We start from the raw sequence: 17,734 nt of genomic DNA, 5'->3' as shown, positions 1-17,734 counted from the left end.
ACGAGAACTGCTAAAGGAAATTCTCACGCAATTATCTTTCAGGAGTTAGCAAATTTAACGCTGATGAAAGTTGAAAATTTGCTGTATATTTTTATATGATTTCCAGGCCAAGAAAAAAATAAGAAATAAAAAACTAATATTTAAGGATTTCCAAATCAAGTTTGTTCCAAAAATAAAAAATGATTAAAAAGTAATGTAACTTTTTAAATTGCTTTTAACCTACGATTTCTAGTTACTATCTTGTAATCATTACAGTTAGACAGTCAGTTGTGAAAACCGCTGTGTTACTTGTTAGGACCTGGAATCCTTTGCATTTAATTCACAAGGGTGCTTTTTAATTTCCTTTTCTAGATTCACTTCAGACAATTACTAATTGTGATCTCTATTTTGCCTTCCTCACTTTACTGAGGAAAGGCTATAAAATCACTCGAAAAACGAACTTTTTAGTTAGACCTCCTAGACCGACCTTCATTTGTACATATCGACTCAGAATCAACAGCTGAGCAAATGTCTGTGTGTTTGGCTGTATGTAGACATGTGTACCAAATCAATGTCACTGGAATATCTTGTCACAGGCTCAACCAATTTTGACAGGAATGGTTTCAATCGATTCGTCTTAACGTCCCCTAAGTTGCTATTTAAATTCATGCAGTTTTCTCATGTATTTAAAAAGTTATGTTAAAAAAAACTGTTTCATATTAAATAAAAAATTAAGGTAAAAAGGGTGGTTTTTTCATGAAACCCTCACATGTTATATATTTTTAGAAAGCATATGAGAAAACCTTTCTTGTGGATTGAGAATTTTCAAGATCTGACTTACCTATCTAAAATTATAAGCAGTTTAAAAAATGGTCTGAATTTACATAACCTCAAATGGTCCCGTCTGATCGCCACGAAAAAAGCCTTGTAGAGGGATGCCATTTTCCTGAAAGGCGGTGTCTGTATAATCTTGACAAAAAGTCTGTAGGAAGTCTGTTATTTTTACTCGTCACTTATTTTTATTTCGACCTCTTAGGTGCTGCGATCACGTTAGGGGAGATCCATAAACCATGTGGACACTTTAGGGGATTGTAATCACTCTATAAATGAGAGGAAGTCACCAACCACCTAAAGGTGGATTAAGTTACGTTTTTAATGTTTGTTATCATTGTTTTCAAAAGCCATTATTTATTTCAAATCAATTCAAAGTTGTGCAGCCTATGCATAGTTGTTTCATTTGCAATATGGTAATTTTTCCGTAAACCGGACCAAAGTATTTATTGTTTTAAAAGTTTCTAGAAAAAACAATCTGAATCTCACCTCCCAGATCTAATGTCAGTCCAAGGTACATATGCTCGAAAATGCATTTGGGACAAAAATGCATTTGTTAGTAGAAAGAGTTTTTATAAACATAAAAATTTATGCGTAAACATTTGGCTTAAAAAAAATATCAAATAACAGGCAATCTTATAGCCTTCACATTGATTAAACCATGATGAAAATTGATTTGAAATTTTGATAAATGGTATAAATGGTTTGCTCAACCAACGAGCATCAAAAAACAATTTAAATTTATACAGCAATTCCATATAAAAGTAAAAACTCACAATTTTAAATTTCCCACTGGTCAGGATAGTTTTTTTAATTACTGTACACCCAAAGTTAAAGAACGAGAGGATAGTCCTCACGAAAATAAACGTGAGAAAAGTGCTATGTTGCGAGAGTAAAGACCTCTCGCGTGTTCATTCGTTCATTAGAACAGTTCATCCTATTGAGTGGCTTATATGGACAAACGACCGCCACTTAGTCACCGAACCATGGTGGCCCATACGGCAAAGGCACGGTCCAATAAGCCGAAGGTCTTGGGTTCGAGTCTCGGTACCGGTTCTTTTTTTTATAAGTGAACTTTTTTTGAAAATGAACCATGAGTAAAGTACTCACGGTAATTTCGGGATTTATCCTCTCCGTCCGCACACAGTACCATTTTACTACCGAATCGTGCTCTTTATCCTCTCGTATGCCGATACCCAGTACTGGGTGTATAATTTACCAAATTTGAGTTTTTTTAGGGCAGACGAAAAAACATGAATTTTTTTTTAAGTTTTTGGCGAAAATTTGTTTTGACGTTTTTTAAATTAATTTTTTTTTCACAAAAGAACAATTTCCCAAAATGTCTTTTTTTAGGATGTTTTTATTTGTTTGAGGGGTCAAAAACCTGCAACTTTTGAACCAAAGGGAAGTACGGCCAAAAAAATGCCGTGGCTTTTGAAAAAAAAAACTAAAATCCTACCCACATTTTTTTGGCTACAGATTTTAATATAAAATCTAGTTTGCAATTTAAAAAAATAAAAGTTTGATTTCAACTGCAAATTTTCAGTTTTTCAATTTTTCAATATAGTGCTCATAATGACCATTTCTGAAAATATTTGTTTAGATAGATCAGTCAATTTCCTTAAATTTTGTCTCAAATAGTCAATATATAATTCAATATATTTATTTTGAAAAGATCAGAAAATTTCTCATTTTTTTCATTTTTCAACATTAATAGTTGAAATAGGGGGACTATTTGGGTGAGACTTGAAAACTTCAATTTAACTTAGAAAACCAGAAGTCTTCATGTAAATGTTTCTTGGGTGAAATTTCCGAATATTTATTTTCAGATATGGTCACAAAAAATGCGAATTTCAAAATCAGCTTTTTTCCGTGTACCTATTTTCTACAACTTTGCCGAAGATACCAACCGAAGAGCAAACTCATTCAAAAGATACAGATTTTTGAATATTTACGTACCATTTTTGTATGGACAGCTGCCAACATTGTATGGAGACTCTAATGGGCTACAGCAAGTTTAAGCAAAACATTGTATTGAAAATGCATTTATCTTGTAAACTTTTAGTTTTTATTGGTAGTTTTAGACTGTTCTACATCCTAAAATTATAAAAAAAAATCCCATTTTTATTTTTTGTAAATATACAATTTTTAGTCGCAACAAAGTGTGTCAAAAAATAGTCTGAGCCATGACATATTTTGACATAAAAATGTAAGGGGTAAACGTTCAAAAATGGACAACATGATTGTTAACAGTAATGATATTGCCAAAAACATCTTTTTTTAAAAACTGACCCTAAAAATTAAAATATTTTAAAAGCTTCAAAGCATCCTGATTTTTGGATATGCAAAGACAAAAATTTCAAATAACGTTGAATGCTTACATGTTTCGACATTATTTAAGCATATTGTTGCTTATTTCACGCATTTTTATTTGCTTTTTTGAATTAAAAAAAAATATGATTTTGGCGGTTAGACGTAATTTCATGCATTTAACTAGGATTTCAGTCTTAAATTTTGAATGAAATTTCATCGTAATGAAAATCTTTGTAAACATCCCTCATTTAAGTTTCAAAAACAAAGGTTTATTTTTTTCAATATATGAGATTTTTTTTTATTTCAACTTCATAGTATTTATTTTGTGTCACTAACATTTTCAAAGTATTAGTTTTATGTCTCATATATAACTCACTACAAATCATTAAAAAATAAATCGAATGATTGCAGTTGGGCAGTAGAAGGTTCATTGTGAATCAACCCCTACTGATAACGTTTTGCAAAACAAGCAACGATCCGATTAGATCGCATTTTGCAGTTGCTCATCGATCAGTTCGCACAGCTCAAGTAATGGACAATCGTTTGAAAATCATCATTTTGTAAGTTTGATCGTTTGATTTGATCTCAAATTCTTCAATTTATACCTTTAAAAATTACCAGATTCGCCACACTAGGCCTTCTTCAACGGGCATCCTCCACCGCTTACCGCTGCACCGACCATTACAAGGGCTATTGCGTAATTGAAAACGTTACAACCGAATCGCTACCCGCTTCAACGTTTCCCCCGGAAAAGTCCCTTCTCATCCAAAACAGTACGATTCCTGCGTTCGGTGCGGAATGCTTCCGGAAAATCCCCGTTACCGAAAACCTAATGATCCACCACTTGAAGATCGAACGGCTGAATTTAGCCGAGTGCGCTCAGCTGACGACCCTGTTCGCCAGCTTCAATCACATCTCCGAGCTGAACGTTCAGGAGGGCCTATCGTTGCGTAGTCTGCATCTGTACCAGAACATGCTGACCAACGTGAGTGCCCTGCGTGTGCTGACCACGCTCGAGCAGCTGTACCTACACGATAACCTGCTTGAAGTGCTGGAGATTGATGTTTTCGCGGACATGAAAAGCTTAAAGTTACTGACGTTGCACCGGAACATGCTCACCGCGATCGATACCAAACAACCGGTTAGCTTGCCAAGTTTGGAATCGCTGTTCTTGCAGCACAACAAGCTGACCTATTTGGACACTGGACTGTGGAGAATGCCCGCACTGCAGAAGGTTGACCTGAGTGGAAATCAGTTGGGTTATCTGTTTACCTTTTTGGAAGAGTTCCCAGCACTGAAGCAGCTGGAGCTGCACGAAAACCGCTGGAATTGTGCCTGGCTGTACAAGATGATGGATCGGATGGAGATCAGGAACATTCAGCACTCACAGGTAGATCAAAGCTGTGAAGGTACACTGTTTCAGGAGATCTGTTGCTTTTCGGAAGGAGCGGCTCCAGATCCGATGATGCTGCTAATCAGCCGTACTGCGATCGTGGACGATCTACAGGATCAGCTGGGGTGTCAAAGGAAGAAAGTGGAACAACTTGAAGAGGCTCATCGTAAGCAGTCGTTCCGATTTGATGAAATGAAGCAGAAAATTGATCAGTTTGAGGAGTTTTGTAAGCGAGTTGGGTTGTAGGACTTCGGAATCTTTTTGTAATAAATAACACAAGTAATCGCATTTATTCCTCACTTATTTCTTCAATGATCTTGTACGCTAATCCGATGTTCTCCTGTGCTTTGTTCAACTGCTCACGCAAGAACTCACTTTCACTGGCTAGCTTCGCGTACTGATCCGTAACTTTATCGATTCGATAGCGTTCCTTGTTGATCTGACTCTTAAGGTCAACACTGCTGAGGTGATACTTCAGCTGTTGACCCTCCAGGCTACGCAAGGAATTCTCCAGCACGGTCAGATTCTTCATCATCAACCCAAGAGAATCACTATCCTTCAACAAATTTTCCAAATTCTCCAACTTTTCCGGAACACCCTCAACCTTCTCAAACTTTTCATCCACAACCCCCCTGAAATCATTCAATCGCTCGGAAAACCCTTCCAGCTCCTCACTCATCGCGGACAGCTTCTCCTCCAAACTTTTAATTGCGTTCTTGTGGTCCGTCATGACAGTTTTCAGTTCATTAGTTTCTTCCACCGCTACCGATTCTTCCTTCGGATCACACTTCTCCGCCAGCTTTTCCAACTGTTCCTCCAGCTGCTGAATCCGCCGCTCCAACTCACTCTCCTTAGTAGCGGTTTCATTTTCACTTTGTTCCTTCACCTGCAGAACGAGCTCGTTCAGCTGGGTCACGTTCGCTTGCAGCACTCGCAGCTCCTCCCATTTTTCACCAAACAATCCGTCACCTTCCCCTGGGCTTGTCAGGAAGTTGGACGCATCCAGCGTACAGCAGATCTGCTTGACCTCCGTCATGCCCTTCTCCTTGCAACGTTCCGTTCCCTCCGAATCGAACTTCAGCCCATGAATACGATTCATTTGCACCAATATCTCACACTTCCAGTAGTTCCCCGATATCTTGAGCTGTTCGAGTCCCTTAAACTGTCCAAAGTTCCCGGTCAGCATGTACAACCTGTTGTTCGTCACATCAAACTCCTCCAGCGATGCCAGCTCCCACTGCTGAACGTCCAGCTCCAACAGCTGATTCCCGGCGAACGACAGTGATCGCAACTTCATCAGGTTGAATCCCCGTTCCGTCTCCACGGTCAGCAGTTGATTCCGTGCCACGGAAAGCGTACGCAGTTCGTGCATCTGGGCGAACGTGTCCATCGACAGCAGCTCCAAAGCATTCCCGTCGAGGTTCAACGCTCGCAGCTTGCCGAATCGAGCCAACGTTGCCACATTTGTTAGCTTGTTGTTGGTGAGATTCAGCGATAGCAGCTCGTAGCGCTTGGTCTTATCGTCTTCGACGAGGATCGTGTGCAGCACGTTGTTGACCGCTTCTACATGCTTCATTTCCGGCCGAACGTAGATGGTCTCCATGGAGAGGGAGTTGATCGTGAGGTCCACAATCGAGGACAGCTTCTCCGCGAGTTGACGCGTTAGGTTAGGGATCTTGCCGGAGGCTATCGTCAGCGGATCGGTAACGTCCGGAAAAACTACACCGGTTAGCTCAGCTTCCGACACGAGATTCACGTCATTCAAGACACATGGCTTGCGAGATAAGCAGGAGTATTCCGTTGCGGAGATTCCCGCCAAAGCGGAAGCGAATCTACAAGTAGAATATGAGTCATACAGGGGTCAAACTTACAAAAAGAAGCTACTTACAGCACGGCCGTTAATAAAATCATTTTGTAGACACCTGCGAACTCCACGGAATCTAGTGAAACACTGAATCACGGAGTCCTGCTTCTGAATGAGTTAGCTCATCGCGATAAGTTATCAACAGAGGTCATCAAGGCGCTTCGCGCTTGTGCGATCGATTTCGCTACATTGTGCTACATTTTTGCTTTGGTAACAAATCCTTGATAAGATTTAAACAAAGAATGCCGTCTTACGAGGATGCTGTCCTTATCAACCGATCGAACGAATCAGCCCAGTTCTACTTGGTGAGCTGTACTGTGAAGATCGATTTCTTGCGATGAGGGTTTCCTTATGGTAAGATCCGGATTCTCTCAATAATTCGCTGGATTTAACTCTGCTCTCATTCCAACAGTCTTGTTTTCGCCGCAGTTATCCTGCTGTGCCATGGCCAGGTAGATGATTCTACAGAAATTTCGCTTGTAAAGGTTACAGAATTAGCAGTGAAATGTCTCCGAGGTGAATCCAAAAAATGTGTTATTCCCAGCATCGAGGATCCACTGAAAAACGTCGTTCTACCCGATTTGAAGGATAAAACGGCACTGCAGATCAAGTCCGGCAACGTTAGCGTCATAACAGAAGCGTTCTGCAGCCAGCTTGACTCGATCGTGAAGCTTCAGCTCGGTGCGCTTAAGGTTGAGAAACTGTTTCTGAGTCCGCGCCTGGAGGAGGTAGATGTCGGAGGGAATCATATAAGCACGGTCCTGTTCAAAGAAGGTGCCGAGTATAGCACGGAGATTCTAGACATGAAGAACAATCGCTTGACGAGTTTGGCTGGATTCGAAGTGTTGGTCAACCTGGTGGAACTTCGACTTGATTCGAACCTTCTCGAAACTGTTGATATGAGTTTGTTTCAATCGATGACCAAGCTGAAGAGGTTGAACTTAGGGAATAACAAGATCGCAACCGTATTGACTCCTACTTCAACTCAACTGTTGGAGCTTGAATATCTCAAATTGGCAGGAAATAGTATCAACCGGTTGGATGTACACAACTGGGACTTTGAGTCACTGACAGAGCTGGACCTGAGTTCCAACAACCTGGTGCACGTGGAATCTCTCAAAGAAAGGCTGCCTAGTCTCCATCAAATTTCGTTGGCCAATAACGGATGGCACTGCGTTTGGTTGGACGACGTTTTAAAGTACTTTGAGACAGCTTATGTCACTGTTGAGGACAGTGACAAAGAGTGTGAAGGACTGTCTCCATCGAACATTTGCTGTGTGGCAGAGTTTGAGGCAAACTCGTACGAAGAAAGCTTCACCAAGTTGGACGCGTTGGAGAAGACTCAGAAGAAGCTGCAACCCGATCTGGAGCAAAAGATTAGAGAGTTTGAAACTGGACAAAGCCGGAAGATTTCCGAGGTAAAGGGAATGCTCGAGAGTCTCCTGACCACACAAGCGAACTATGCCTTGTTGACACCTGGTGGAGACGAGCAGCTGAACAAAGGCCAGTTCAGTGCGATCAAGGAAAAGGTAGCGATCATTAAAGCAACCCTGGAAGAGGAACAGAAGCGCTTCCAGAAGCAAAAGGATGACAACGCCAAAATTCAACGCAAGCTTGGATTCACCATCGTCGAGCTTAGGAACGCGCTGGAACGTGAAACGAAGAAGGTTGCTGAGCTGCAAGCACAGTTTAATCTGCTGAAGGATCACGTACGCAGCAAGCTGGAAAAACTCAGTAGACTGAGCAACTGATACTCGTAGCAAGATTAAGATGCTATTACGAGAAATAAACAAATTTGTGTATGAAAAGAAATTAAGACTTTATTTTTATAGAACATTACTTGACATTGTTATCAAAACTAATTTGATAAGCATGCATCTCCTCTTTCAAATTGTTGGCTCTCTTCACTGTTTGCAGCAGCCTGTTCTTTTGTTCAATAACCGTGTAGAGCAGATTGGTGATGTCTTTCTCAAACTGCTTATTAGAGTCTACCAAGCTCTTGATATTGTCTACGTTGTCCTCCGCTTTCATCAGAACCTCACTCAACTTTGCCACATCTTCCGGCTTCACCTTGTTATCATCACTAGACAACTTTGCTAGCTCGTCAGCCTCCTTCTTCAATTCCTTTGTCTTACCCTCAATCTTTGCAAACTCTTCATTCCACCATGCTTTCGAACGATCCAACTTCTGAAACAGCTCACCCTTCAACCTCGTTTGAGATTCCTCAAACAGTCGAATCCTCTCCGCGATATCCGCGTGCGCTGGTTGATCATCCGAGACCACGGTCATGCTACAGCAAATATCGTCAATCGGCATTGCCGGACAAACTTCATCCTTCCCGTTCAACGCCACGTACCGTCCGATGTTTTTGATGGCTTTGCTCAGCCAGAAGCAGTACCACGAGTTCCCGGCGATCGCCAGCTTCTCCAGGCTGACAAACTGCTCAAAGTTGTCCACGTCCAGACTGATCAAGCGGTTATCGTTCAACTGAAGATCGGTCAGCTGAAGCAGTGTCCAGTCCTTGATGGCCAGCTTGGTCAGGTTGTTGTGCGCTAGCGAGAACAACTCCAACGAAGGCAGCTCGATCGATTCAGCGGTCGCGATCGCGTTGATTCGGTTGTTGCTCAGCGACAGCTTCTTCAGCTTGTTCATCCCGGCAAAGGTGTCCATCTCGATGTACTCCAGCAGGTTGTTGTCGAGTCGCAGCTCTTTAAGCGCTTGCAGGTCATTCAACTCGCGAATGCTTCGCAGGCGATTGTTCGCCAGGTTCAGGTACTGAAGACTGTATTCGGTTACGTTATCGTCCTGCTCTTCGATGATGAGCTGCTCGATGAGGTTGTTCTCGGCGCTCAGCTGCAGCAACGTGGGCATTATCCAGAGGGATTCGATGTTGAGGCGACCTAGCTGCAGCTTGAGAATGGACGCGAGTTGGGGTTGGAGTTCCTTGGAGAAACGGGTCACGGTACCACTTCGGATTTGCAGGGTGTGCTTTCCCTCTAGTGGAGGGAGCCGCGGTGGACGGAAGTCGACGTACTTCAGAACTTGTATTGAGCATATCGTAGATTTCGGATTCTTGCACTGAAGTTGTTGCGAAACGGAAAGGTCCGAAGACACTTGGGATATCCTGGGAAGGGAAGAACTCATGTGAGATTTTACCTCACTTGAAATTAATTGCTACTCACAGAAAAAGAAGAATCACTGCGGACAACATCTTTGCTTGAAGCTTCACGAACGAATGAAGATCGCAAGCTGATAGCTCCATCCAAAGGCTCGATTTGCTGATAAGCCCGTGACCTAAATGATCAAACTAACGTTGCTCATTTTTTCTTCTTTTCCAGATGATTCCGATCACGTGTACGAGTCGCTGGATTCGCACGGCCAGTCGCGGCTTAGTGCGGCATCGACCCACACGTTCCGCAATCTGCGAGCGGTTCCGGTGCCACCACCGCACGGCACGGATCCGCAGACTCCGGCAAGTGCGTGGTCCAGTGTTGACTACGGCCACAGCCGGCCGGCCGAGGAGAACTTCCTACACGACGATGACTTTGACTCGTTCGAGAGCGACAACGAGAGTGACGAGGATCACCATCGGAAGAACGACAGCGGGGTGGACATTAGCAACGTCAAACTGCCGGACCCTCCGGCGTCCAGTGGTCAGGTGTACGCTCTGATGCAGAAGATCAAGAGCTTGGGGACGCTGTCCAAGTCGGAAATTGCCAAAGGTTTGCACAAACTGTCCAAGAAGAAGACGAGTACTTCCAAGTCGCCAAAGATCTTCACCGGCGAGGGGTTAACCTCTCCCGGTGGCAACGAAGAAACGGTGGTGAACTACGAGAACGCTCCACTGCCCAAGGTGCCTAAAACCAAGTCAAAATCGTTCAAACTTCCACTGCAACTTGGTCCAGCCAAACCAGCGGACGATTACGAGAACACCGACTTCCTGAACCCGCTGGCGGTGCCGACCACGCCAACCTCTCCCTCGCCCAACGGGTCCGCCCTCGCATCTAGTCCCGCCTCGGAACAGGCGGACAAGTCCATCCTAGCCAGTATTAGCAACAGCGACTCCAGCAACGTCTCGACGTTCCGCAAAAAGTCCAAAACCGGCAAATCGTTGCGCTCCAAGCTGCGCAAAAGTCTCCAATCGGAATCTAGTCTCAACATCGGCAGCTCGTTCAACGGATCGCGGAGTACGTTCTACGTGACGGACTCGCTGGACGTCGACTCCGGCATCTTCAACGGCAGCGAACCCACCAGCTCATCATCCAATCTCAACGTTGCGTCCGAACGGGACGCCCCGACGATCTACTCTCCGCCCAAAACTCCACACAAAACGCCGGACGCCGATCGGCGCAAGTCCGCCGGTGGAGGAGGAAGTCCCGCCAGTCGACCCACAATCCCACCGCCGCCACCTCCGACGAACGCTCCTCCCGGCTCGGGCGATAAAAAGTCGCTGAAGAACAGGAAGCTTGGCGCCACCTCGTGGTACGCCGAGTGCGGTGTCTTCAAGTCCGAAAGTCTGAAGCAGGCCGAGAACGAGCTCAAGAACAAGGAACGGTCCACGACCTCGTGGTACGCGGAAGTCGGGCTGTACCAGACGAGCGGGGCTTCCGTGGCAAGGTTGGTATCCGAAAATCTAGAAATTTCTTTCAAATCTAAGCTTACCTTCAGTTCCAGCGAAAGTTCCGGGGTGTCCACGGGTGGTGAGGGAGGTCCCGGGGACGACCACTCGCACAGCATGTTCGTGAACGAGCCGCTGTACCAGATCTACAACGCGGCCAAGCTGGAATCGTTGACGCGCGATATCGACGCGGAGATTACCGGGGGCGACACGGAGCTGTACGACGACGGGTACGAGAAGATTTCCGACCACGGGAAGGACGGGGAGAACGGCGGAGGCAGTTCGGGCGACGAGGGTGGACGGAAGTTGCGCCCGAGTGCGTTCGAGCTGATCGAGCCGAACGTGGGGAAGCTGAGGACGCTGTGGTGTGAGATTCCGGAGGTGATCAATTCGGAGATTTTGCGTGAGTATTTTTTGTTTTCCTACAATCTTGTACAGTCAAGATTCATTCCAATTGTCCCCCTTTTCCTTCCAGTAACCCTAACTCCAACCGAGAAGCGCCTCCAGGAGGCCAAGTTCGAGATTCTCACCTCGGAAGCGTCCTACCTCAAGTCGCTGAACCTGCTGCGGTCGCACTTTATCAACCATCCGGCGTTCCGGGACGTGAAGGTGCTGACCTCGTCCGAACGCAAGACGCTCTTCTCGAACATCATCCCGGTGCAGGAGTGTTCCGATCGGCTGCTGTGTGATTTGGAAAACTGCTGGCAGGACAACATCATGCTGCTCGGGCTGAGTCACAGCATTTACAAGCACGCCGAGAAGCACTTCCACGTGTACGTCAACTACTGCGAGCACCAGGCCAAGATCGATCGTACCCTCAAGAACCTCAAGATGAACAAAAGTGAGTTCACTAAGACACTGCTCGAGCTGGAATCCGATCCCGTCTGCTGCGGCCTCAGCCTGTCCTCGTTCCTGATGCTGCCGATGCAACGGATAACGCGCATGCGGCTACTCCTGGACGCGGTCCTCCAACGGCTCAAAACCGACGACGACGAGTTCCACAGCTGGGAGAAGACGTTCGTGCTGATCAACCGAATCCTGACGCAGTGCAACGACGCCGCCCATCGGAGCGAGCAGATGCACGAGATGGAGACCATTTCGCGCAACATTGAGTTCCCCACCCACATCCGGCCGCTCGCGATCGTGCCGTGCGGGATTGGACCGCCTGGGAGCGTGGTCAGAAAGTTGGAAAAGAGGGGGGAGCTGGTGCATCTGATGTGGCGCGGGGACGACGCCAAGCTGACGTTCGGTAAGAAGTTTAGCAAGAGCAGCATCTACGCGTTCCTGTTTACGGATCTGCTCGTGTTGACCAAGAAGAAGGGGTGAGTAGCTTTGCGATTTGAGGTGAAATTTGTTAAAATTTATATAAGTTTGCTGAACAATCGAATCAAAATCAAAGATCACTTTTATATTCTCATTTATATTGCTTGAAAACATTTACAGTCACAACATTTTGAATTTAAGATAACAAAAAAACACAAAAAAGGCGAAGATCGAGATTTTGGGTGAAAATATTGTTTAAATATGTTTGAAATTGATGAAATTTGCTAAAAATTTATGAAATTTGATAAAATTTTATTAAGTTTGAGAAATTTTTTAGGGTTATTTTTTTTCATTTTTTTAGTTTCTTCAATATATCAAAATGTTTGAAAATGTCTTAAAATTTTTTAAAACTTCAAAATATTTTTTTAATTTTCTAATATATTCATAAATATTTGAAAATTTATAATCTTAATTTTCTTTTATAAATTTAAAATTTCTTATTTTTTTTTTTAATTTCCGTAATTTTCCTAATTTTTTTTTTAATTTTTTTAGGTTTTTGCTGATTTTTGAAATTTCTTGATTTTTTTTTTTTAATTTCCTTTATTTTTTTAAATTGCGGCTCTTTTTTTAATTTGTGACCGCAATCGCTGTCCAACGTCGAGAGTTTCATTTCAAAATATCAAAATATTGTTGAACGAATCAAGATTTGCTAAATATGATTATGAAGTCAAAATTTAAATAATTTTCAGTTAATTGAACTGCTATTCGGATAAAAAATATTGATTTTTATATTTGCCTTATTTTTTTTTTTATTTCTTCAAATTTCCTAATCTTTTCAAGTTTCTTCAATTTTGTTAAATTTGTTAAAACTTCTTTAATTTTTCTTAATTTCTTCATGTTTCCTTTTTTTCTAAAAATTATTTTTGACTGAATGTATTTACTTTTTGAGTGTGAGGAAAGCACCAACCACGTAAATGTGGATTAAGTGACGTTTTTTATATTTTTTTATTTCATATTTAATTAGTTTTAATATTTTCTTAATTATTTCAAGTTTGTTTTAAATTTGGTTTAAATTTATTAAAAATTCTTAATTTCTGGAAGTTGCTTGTCTAACAATTTCGTAAAAATTCCCAAATTTTAAAAAGTTTTAACAACTGATATAGTATTATGCTTAAGTTTGTTTGTATGTGTTTAAAATTGTTTAAATTTAAATGAAAAAATGTTGATATTGTTTTAAATTATTTGAAAACGCTTGAAATAAAACTATTGAATTTGCAAAAAAATCAAAAATATCAATATTTGTGAAAATTTTTAAAATTAATGAAATGATCAAATTTGTTATTATTTTGAAAATGACTAATGTTTAAAAATGTTTAAAATTGTTTAAAATTGTTTAAAGTTGTTTAACATTGTTTAAAATTGTTTAAAATTGTTTAAAATTGTTTAAAATTGTTTAAAATTGTTTAAAATTGTTTAAAATTGTTTCAAATTGTTTAAAATTGTTTAAAATTGTTTAAAATTGTTTAAAATTGTTTAAAATTAATCAAAATTAATTAAAATTGTTTAAAGTTGTTTGAAATTGTTTGAAATTGTTTAACATTGTTTAAATTTGTTTGAAATTGTTTAAAGTTGTCTGAAATTGTTTAAAATTGTTTAAAATTGTTTAAAATTGTTAAAATTGTTTAAAATTGGATAAAATTGTTTAAAATCGTTTAAAATTGTTTAAAATTGTTTAAAATTGTTGAAAATTGTTTAGAATTGTTTAAAATTGTTTAAAATTGTTTAAAAATGCTTTAAATTGTTTAAAATTGTTTAAAATTGTCTAAAATTGTTTAAAATTGTTTAAAATTGTTTAAAATTGTTTAAAATTGTTTAAAATTGTTTAAAATTGTTTAAAATTGTTTAAAATTGTTCAAAATTGTTTTAAAATGTTTAAAATTGTTTAAAATTGTTTAAAATGGTTAAAAATTGTTTAAAATTGTTGAAAATTGTTGAAAATTGTTTAAAATTGTTTAAAATTGTTTAAATTGATGAAAGTTGTTTACAATTGTTTGAAAATGTTTAAAATTGTTCAAAATAGCATAAAAAAGTTCAAAATTGTTTGAAATGATTTTCAACTTATTTAAATTGATTAAAATTTCTAGCATAAGTTTTTTTTAAAAGGTTTTTTTTGTTTTGGTTCAATGGGATATGAAATCTGGAGACATGAAAACTTTAACATTGATAAACTCCCATTCCCAGCGACGAGACCTTCCTCGTGACGGACTACTGCCCCCGCGCGCTGCTCACGGTCAACTCCGGTGACGTCGTGCCCCAGCTGCCCACGAAGGAGATGCAGGCCATCGGGAAGCACCTGATCATCATGACGTTGCTGGAAAACCACGAGGGAAAGACGGTTGAGATGGTATTGTTTCTATTGCTTTTTTCAAACGAGTATTTTTCTGACGATCAACTCAACTTCGCAGATCGTCAGCTGCCCGTCGGAAACGGAACGCGAACGCTGGCTCAAGGTGACCGAGCCGCTCTCGTCGGAGAATCCGGACGAGAAGATCTACGAGCAGTGGGACTGTCCGCAGGTGATTGCGGTTCATCCGTACCAGGCGCTGCAGCCGGACGAGCTCGATCTGGACATCAAGGACGTGGTGAACGTGCACCGAAAAATGGCGGACGGTAATGATCGAGGTCGACATAGCCTAAAAAATAATTCTAACGATCTTTTTTTCTACACAGGATGGTACGAGGGCGAGCGCATCCGGGACGGTGCCATTGGATGGTTCCCCGGGAACTACACCAAGGAGATTCTGACGGCGCACGTGCGGGCTAAACACATCAAGCAGCGCCACATGCTGCTCTCGTACACGTCCAAGATCATCGATACCAACACGCGGACGCTGAAAAAGTGAGCCGCGAGCTCTGATTCAAATTGTATAAATTAGCAAAGAAGCAATCGATCATGTTTGTGTATGTTTTGTATTTTTTTCTGTGTAGTTTTTTTTCGTTTTTTTTTTGTGTAAGAATTGAACAAACCGCGTTGCAATTACTAGGTTAGTGTTTAGTTCTTCGTGTTAGACATAAGCTTAGTGAAAGATCGCAACCCTTTTAACCTGTAAAAAGCAAGCAATAGTACTTATACTGTAAATGTGTGCGTGTAAAAAGTTTGAAAAAAGTATTTAAATTATTCTGCAATACTAATATACCAGATGTCGATTGAATGTTGTTTAGGACAGCATTGCGATGCAAGCAAGCGATATATGATTAATGAAAATGTAACTTTCGGTGAGATAAAACCGTTCAGCGATGGTATTGCGAGTTATTATCAATATCAAGTATTATCAATAAAAGTCATTATGATTTGTTTAAAACATGTTATTGTTTAATTGAAAGAAAGGTCCAAACAGGAGATGTGCGACAAAAAGGTCAAAGGACATTTGGTCGAATGGACAAAAGGTCGTAAAGATAATAGGTTGAATGTGAAAAAGCGACTTCTAAAAATGTTTTGATTGATTTTCCATTCTTTGAAAATAACCTTTTCTTGTACGTCTAAAAATTTTGTGAGTTTGCTATTATTTCTAACATGAGCAGTTCTTTAAAAAAATGTGAAAATTCAAAAATCTGTATAATTTGAAGGAATTTTTTGATGTAGGTATGGATAGGGACCACACTGAAAAAAAAGATACAAGGTAAAAAATATTGTTGATTTTTAATTTCATTTTTAGTCACTAACACTTGATTTGCAAAAACACTATTTTTTGGTTTTGATTTTCAGAAATTTCCAGAACGGGCAAAAAATCTTTGACCGAGTTATGAATTTTTTGAATCAATACTGATTTTTCAAAAAAAATCGAAATATCGGTCAAATCTCATCCAAGCAACCCACCATGTTCTAATGTCGATATCTCAGCAACTAATGGTTCGATTTTCAATGTTAAAAAATGAAACATTTCAAAAGCGCGTAATATTGAATGTTTGGCCCTTTATAAATGTTAGTCTCGATTTAAAAAAAATGTTTTCGACAAGATCGACAAAATTCACGAATGTTTTATGTTTTAACATTGAAAATTGGACCGGAAATTATGCTGCGATATCTACATTAAAAAGTGTCAATATTCCTGTTTCTAAACCTTTGCATGGCAATATCTCAGCAACTAAGGGTCGTATCAACAAAGTTCAAAAACGCAAAATATAGAGAATTTTTGAGACCAATATTTTGATTTTTTTTTAAACAGTATTGATTCAAAAATTCATAACTCAGTCAAAGATTTTTTGCCCGTTCTTGACATTTCTGAAAAGTTGGCATTTGATGTCCCCTAAAACATGTCAAAAATATTTAAAAAATAAAAATAGTGATTTTTTGCAAATCATTTTTCAGTGACAAAAAGTGAAATTAGAAATCACCAACAAAAATTTAACCGTGTATAATTTTATCAGTGTTGTCCTTATCCATACCTACAACTTTGTCGAAGACACCAAATTGATCAAAAAAATCCTTCAAAAATAAAAAAAATACATAATTTGAATTTTCATGCATCATTTTTGTATGGACAGCTGCCAAATTAGTATGGAAAATTATATTGACAAACTAACGATGCAAAATGGCTTCTTTGGGCATACCGGAGGCAACAAACAAGTTTCAGCCGGATTAAAAAAAATACAAAAAAACGAATTACCGAAATCTCAGAGCATTGCTTCCTTATCTTCCTCATCAAACAATTTTTTTTTTAGTTTTTAGTTTTTAGTTTTTAGTTTTTAGTTTTTAGTTTTTAGTTTTTAGTTTTTAGTTTTTAGTTTTTAGTTTTTAGTTTTTAGTTTTTAGTTTTTAGTTTTTAGTTTTTAGTTTTTAGTTTTTAGTTTTTAGTTTTTAGTTTTTAGTTTTTAGTTTTTAGTTTTTAGTTTTTAGTTTTTAGTTTTTAGTTTTTAGTTTTTAGTTTTTAGTTTTTAGTTTTAGTTTTTAGTTTTTAGTTTTTAGTTTTTAGTTTTTAGTTTTTAGTTTTTAGTTTTTAGTTTTTAGTTTTTAGTTTTTAGTTTTTAGTTTTTAGTTTTTAGTTTTTAGTTTTAGTTTTTAGTTTTTAGTTTTTAGTTTTTAGTTTTTAGTTTTTAGTTTTTAGTTTTTAGTTTTTAGTTTTTAGTTTTTAGTTTTTAGTTTTTAGTTTTTAGTTTTTAGTTTTTAGTTTTTAGTTTTTAGTTTTTAGTTTTTAGTTTTTAGTTTTTAGTTTTTAGTTTTTAGTTTTTGATTTGAATTTGATTTAATTAATAAATCATGAAAAGAAGACTAGCCATTAAAGTTCAGTAAAAAAAGATGAGTTGAAGTTGCGAAATTCCAAACAATACAGCACCACCATCTAATAAGGAAACAAACGAAACAGAAAGTTGTTGTTCACATCTATCTCGCTGTAAATAGCCAGGATCTTATATTTGTTGACCAAACGTCTGGAAGCACTATTTTATTGCCACCGGCTGGGCGTCCGTCCATGAC

At 39.6% G+C, this 17,734-nt stretch overlaps 5 protein-coding genes across 6 annotated transcripts in view; 3 read left to right on the top strand and 2 right to left on the bottom strand.

Annotated features, from left to right (window-relative positions):
• The window catches only part of LOC120426125 (uncharacterized), a 108,584-nt gene extending 92,961 nt beyond the window's left edge, over positions 1-15,623 (top strand). For both annotated transcript variants that reach the window (XM_052710522.1, XM_039590828.2), the window contains exons 4-9: positions 9,719-10,997; positions 11,049-11,401; positions 11,474-12,320; positions 14,503-14,665; positions 14,727-14,931; positions 14,992-15,623. In XM_052710522.1, the coding sequence (XP_052566482.1) occupies positions 9,719-10,997; positions 11,049-11,401; positions 11,474-12,320; positions 14,503-14,665; positions 14,727-14,931; positions 14,992-15,164 (3,020 nt within the window). In that variant the 3' untranslated portion in view covers positions 15,165-15,623. The remainder of the gene's footprint in view (positions 1-9,718; positions 10,998-11,048; positions 11,402-11,473; positions 12,321-14,502; positions 14,666-14,726; positions 14,932-14,991) is intronic.
• LOC120426155 (SLIT and NTRK-like protein 2) lies at positions 3,525-4,804 on the top strand. The gene is made up of 2 exons (XM_039590876.2): positions 3,525-3,683; positions 3,745-4,804. Exons 1-2 carry the CDS (start codon positions 3,655-3,657, stop codon positions 4,760-4,762), a joined length of 1,047 nt encoding a protein of 348 aa, XP_039446810.1. The 5' UTR covers positions 3,525-3,654; the 3' UTR covers positions 4,763-4,804.
• Positions 4,800-6,556, bottom strand: LOC120426134 (uncharacterized). Its single transcript, XM_039590841.2, has 2 exons — positions 6,405-6,556; positions 4,800-6,348 (listed from the first exon to the last, which is right to left on the bottom strand). The coding sequence occupies exons 1-2, from the start codon at positions 6,425-6,427 to the stop codon at positions 4,806-4,808; spliced, it is 1,566 nt and encodes a 521-aa protein (XP_039446775.1). The 5' UTR covers positions 6,428-6,556; the 3' UTR covers positions 4,800-4,805.
• Positions 6,603-8,192, top strand: LOC120426145 (uncharacterized). Its single transcript, XM_039590867.2, has 2 exons — positions 6,603-6,734; positions 6,793-8,192. The coding sequence occupies exons 1-2, from the start codon at positions 6,718-6,720 to the stop codon at positions 8,129-8,131; spliced, it is 1,356 nt and encodes a 451-aa protein (XP_039446801.1). The 5' UTR covers positions 6,603-6,717; the 3' UTR covers positions 8,132-8,192.
• LOC120426137 (protein flightless-1-like) lies at positions 8,175-9,701 on the bottom strand. The gene is made up of 2 exons (XM_039590855.2): positions 9,563-9,701; positions 8,175-9,504 (listed from the first exon to the last, which is right to left on the bottom strand). The coding sequence occupies exons 1-2, from the start codon at positions 9,640-9,642 to the stop codon at positions 8,217-8,219; spliced, it is 1,368 nt and encodes a 455-aa protein (XP_039446789.1). The 5' UTR covers positions 9,643-9,701; the 3' UTR covers positions 8,175-8,216.
• Positions 15,624-17,734: the final 2,111 nt, after the last annotated feature.

This window comes from Culex pipiens, chromosome 3 (genome assembly GCF_016801865.2).
Source record: "Culex pipiens pallens isolate TS chromosome 3, TS_CPP_V2, whole genome shotgun sequence".
Taxonomy (NCBI): Eukaryota; Metazoa; Arthropoda; class Insecta; order Diptera; family Culicidae; genus Culex; species Culex pipiens.
Note: the sequence above shows the minus strand (reverse complement) of the source record. Positions and strands in the feature narration are given on the sequence as shown.

Bases quoted from the DNA above. Each gene is read 5' to 3' on its own strand.
- LOC120426155 (XM_039590876.2), top strand. From the start codon at position 3,655: ATGGACAATCGTTTGAAAATCATCATTTT. The intron at 3,684-3,744 runs GTAAGTTTGATC...AAAAATTACCAG, and splicing joins CGTTTGAAAATCATCATTTT to ATTCGCCACACTAGGCCTTC.
- LOC120426134 (XM_039590841.2), bottom strand. From the start codon at position 6,427: ATGATTTTATTAACGGCCGTGCT. The intron at 6,349-6,404 runs GTAAGTAGCTTC...TTCTACTTGTAG, and splicing joins ATTTTATTAACGGCCGTGCT to ATTCGCTTCCGCTTTGGCGG.
- LOC120426137 (XM_039590855.2), bottom strand. From the start codon at position 9,642: ATGGAGCTATCAGCTTGCGATCTTCATTCGTTCGTGAAGCTTCAAGCA. The intron at 9,505-9,562 runs GTGAGTAGCAAT...TTCCCTTCCCAG, and splicing joins GCAGTGATTCTTCTTTTTCT to GATATCCCAAGTGTCTTCGG.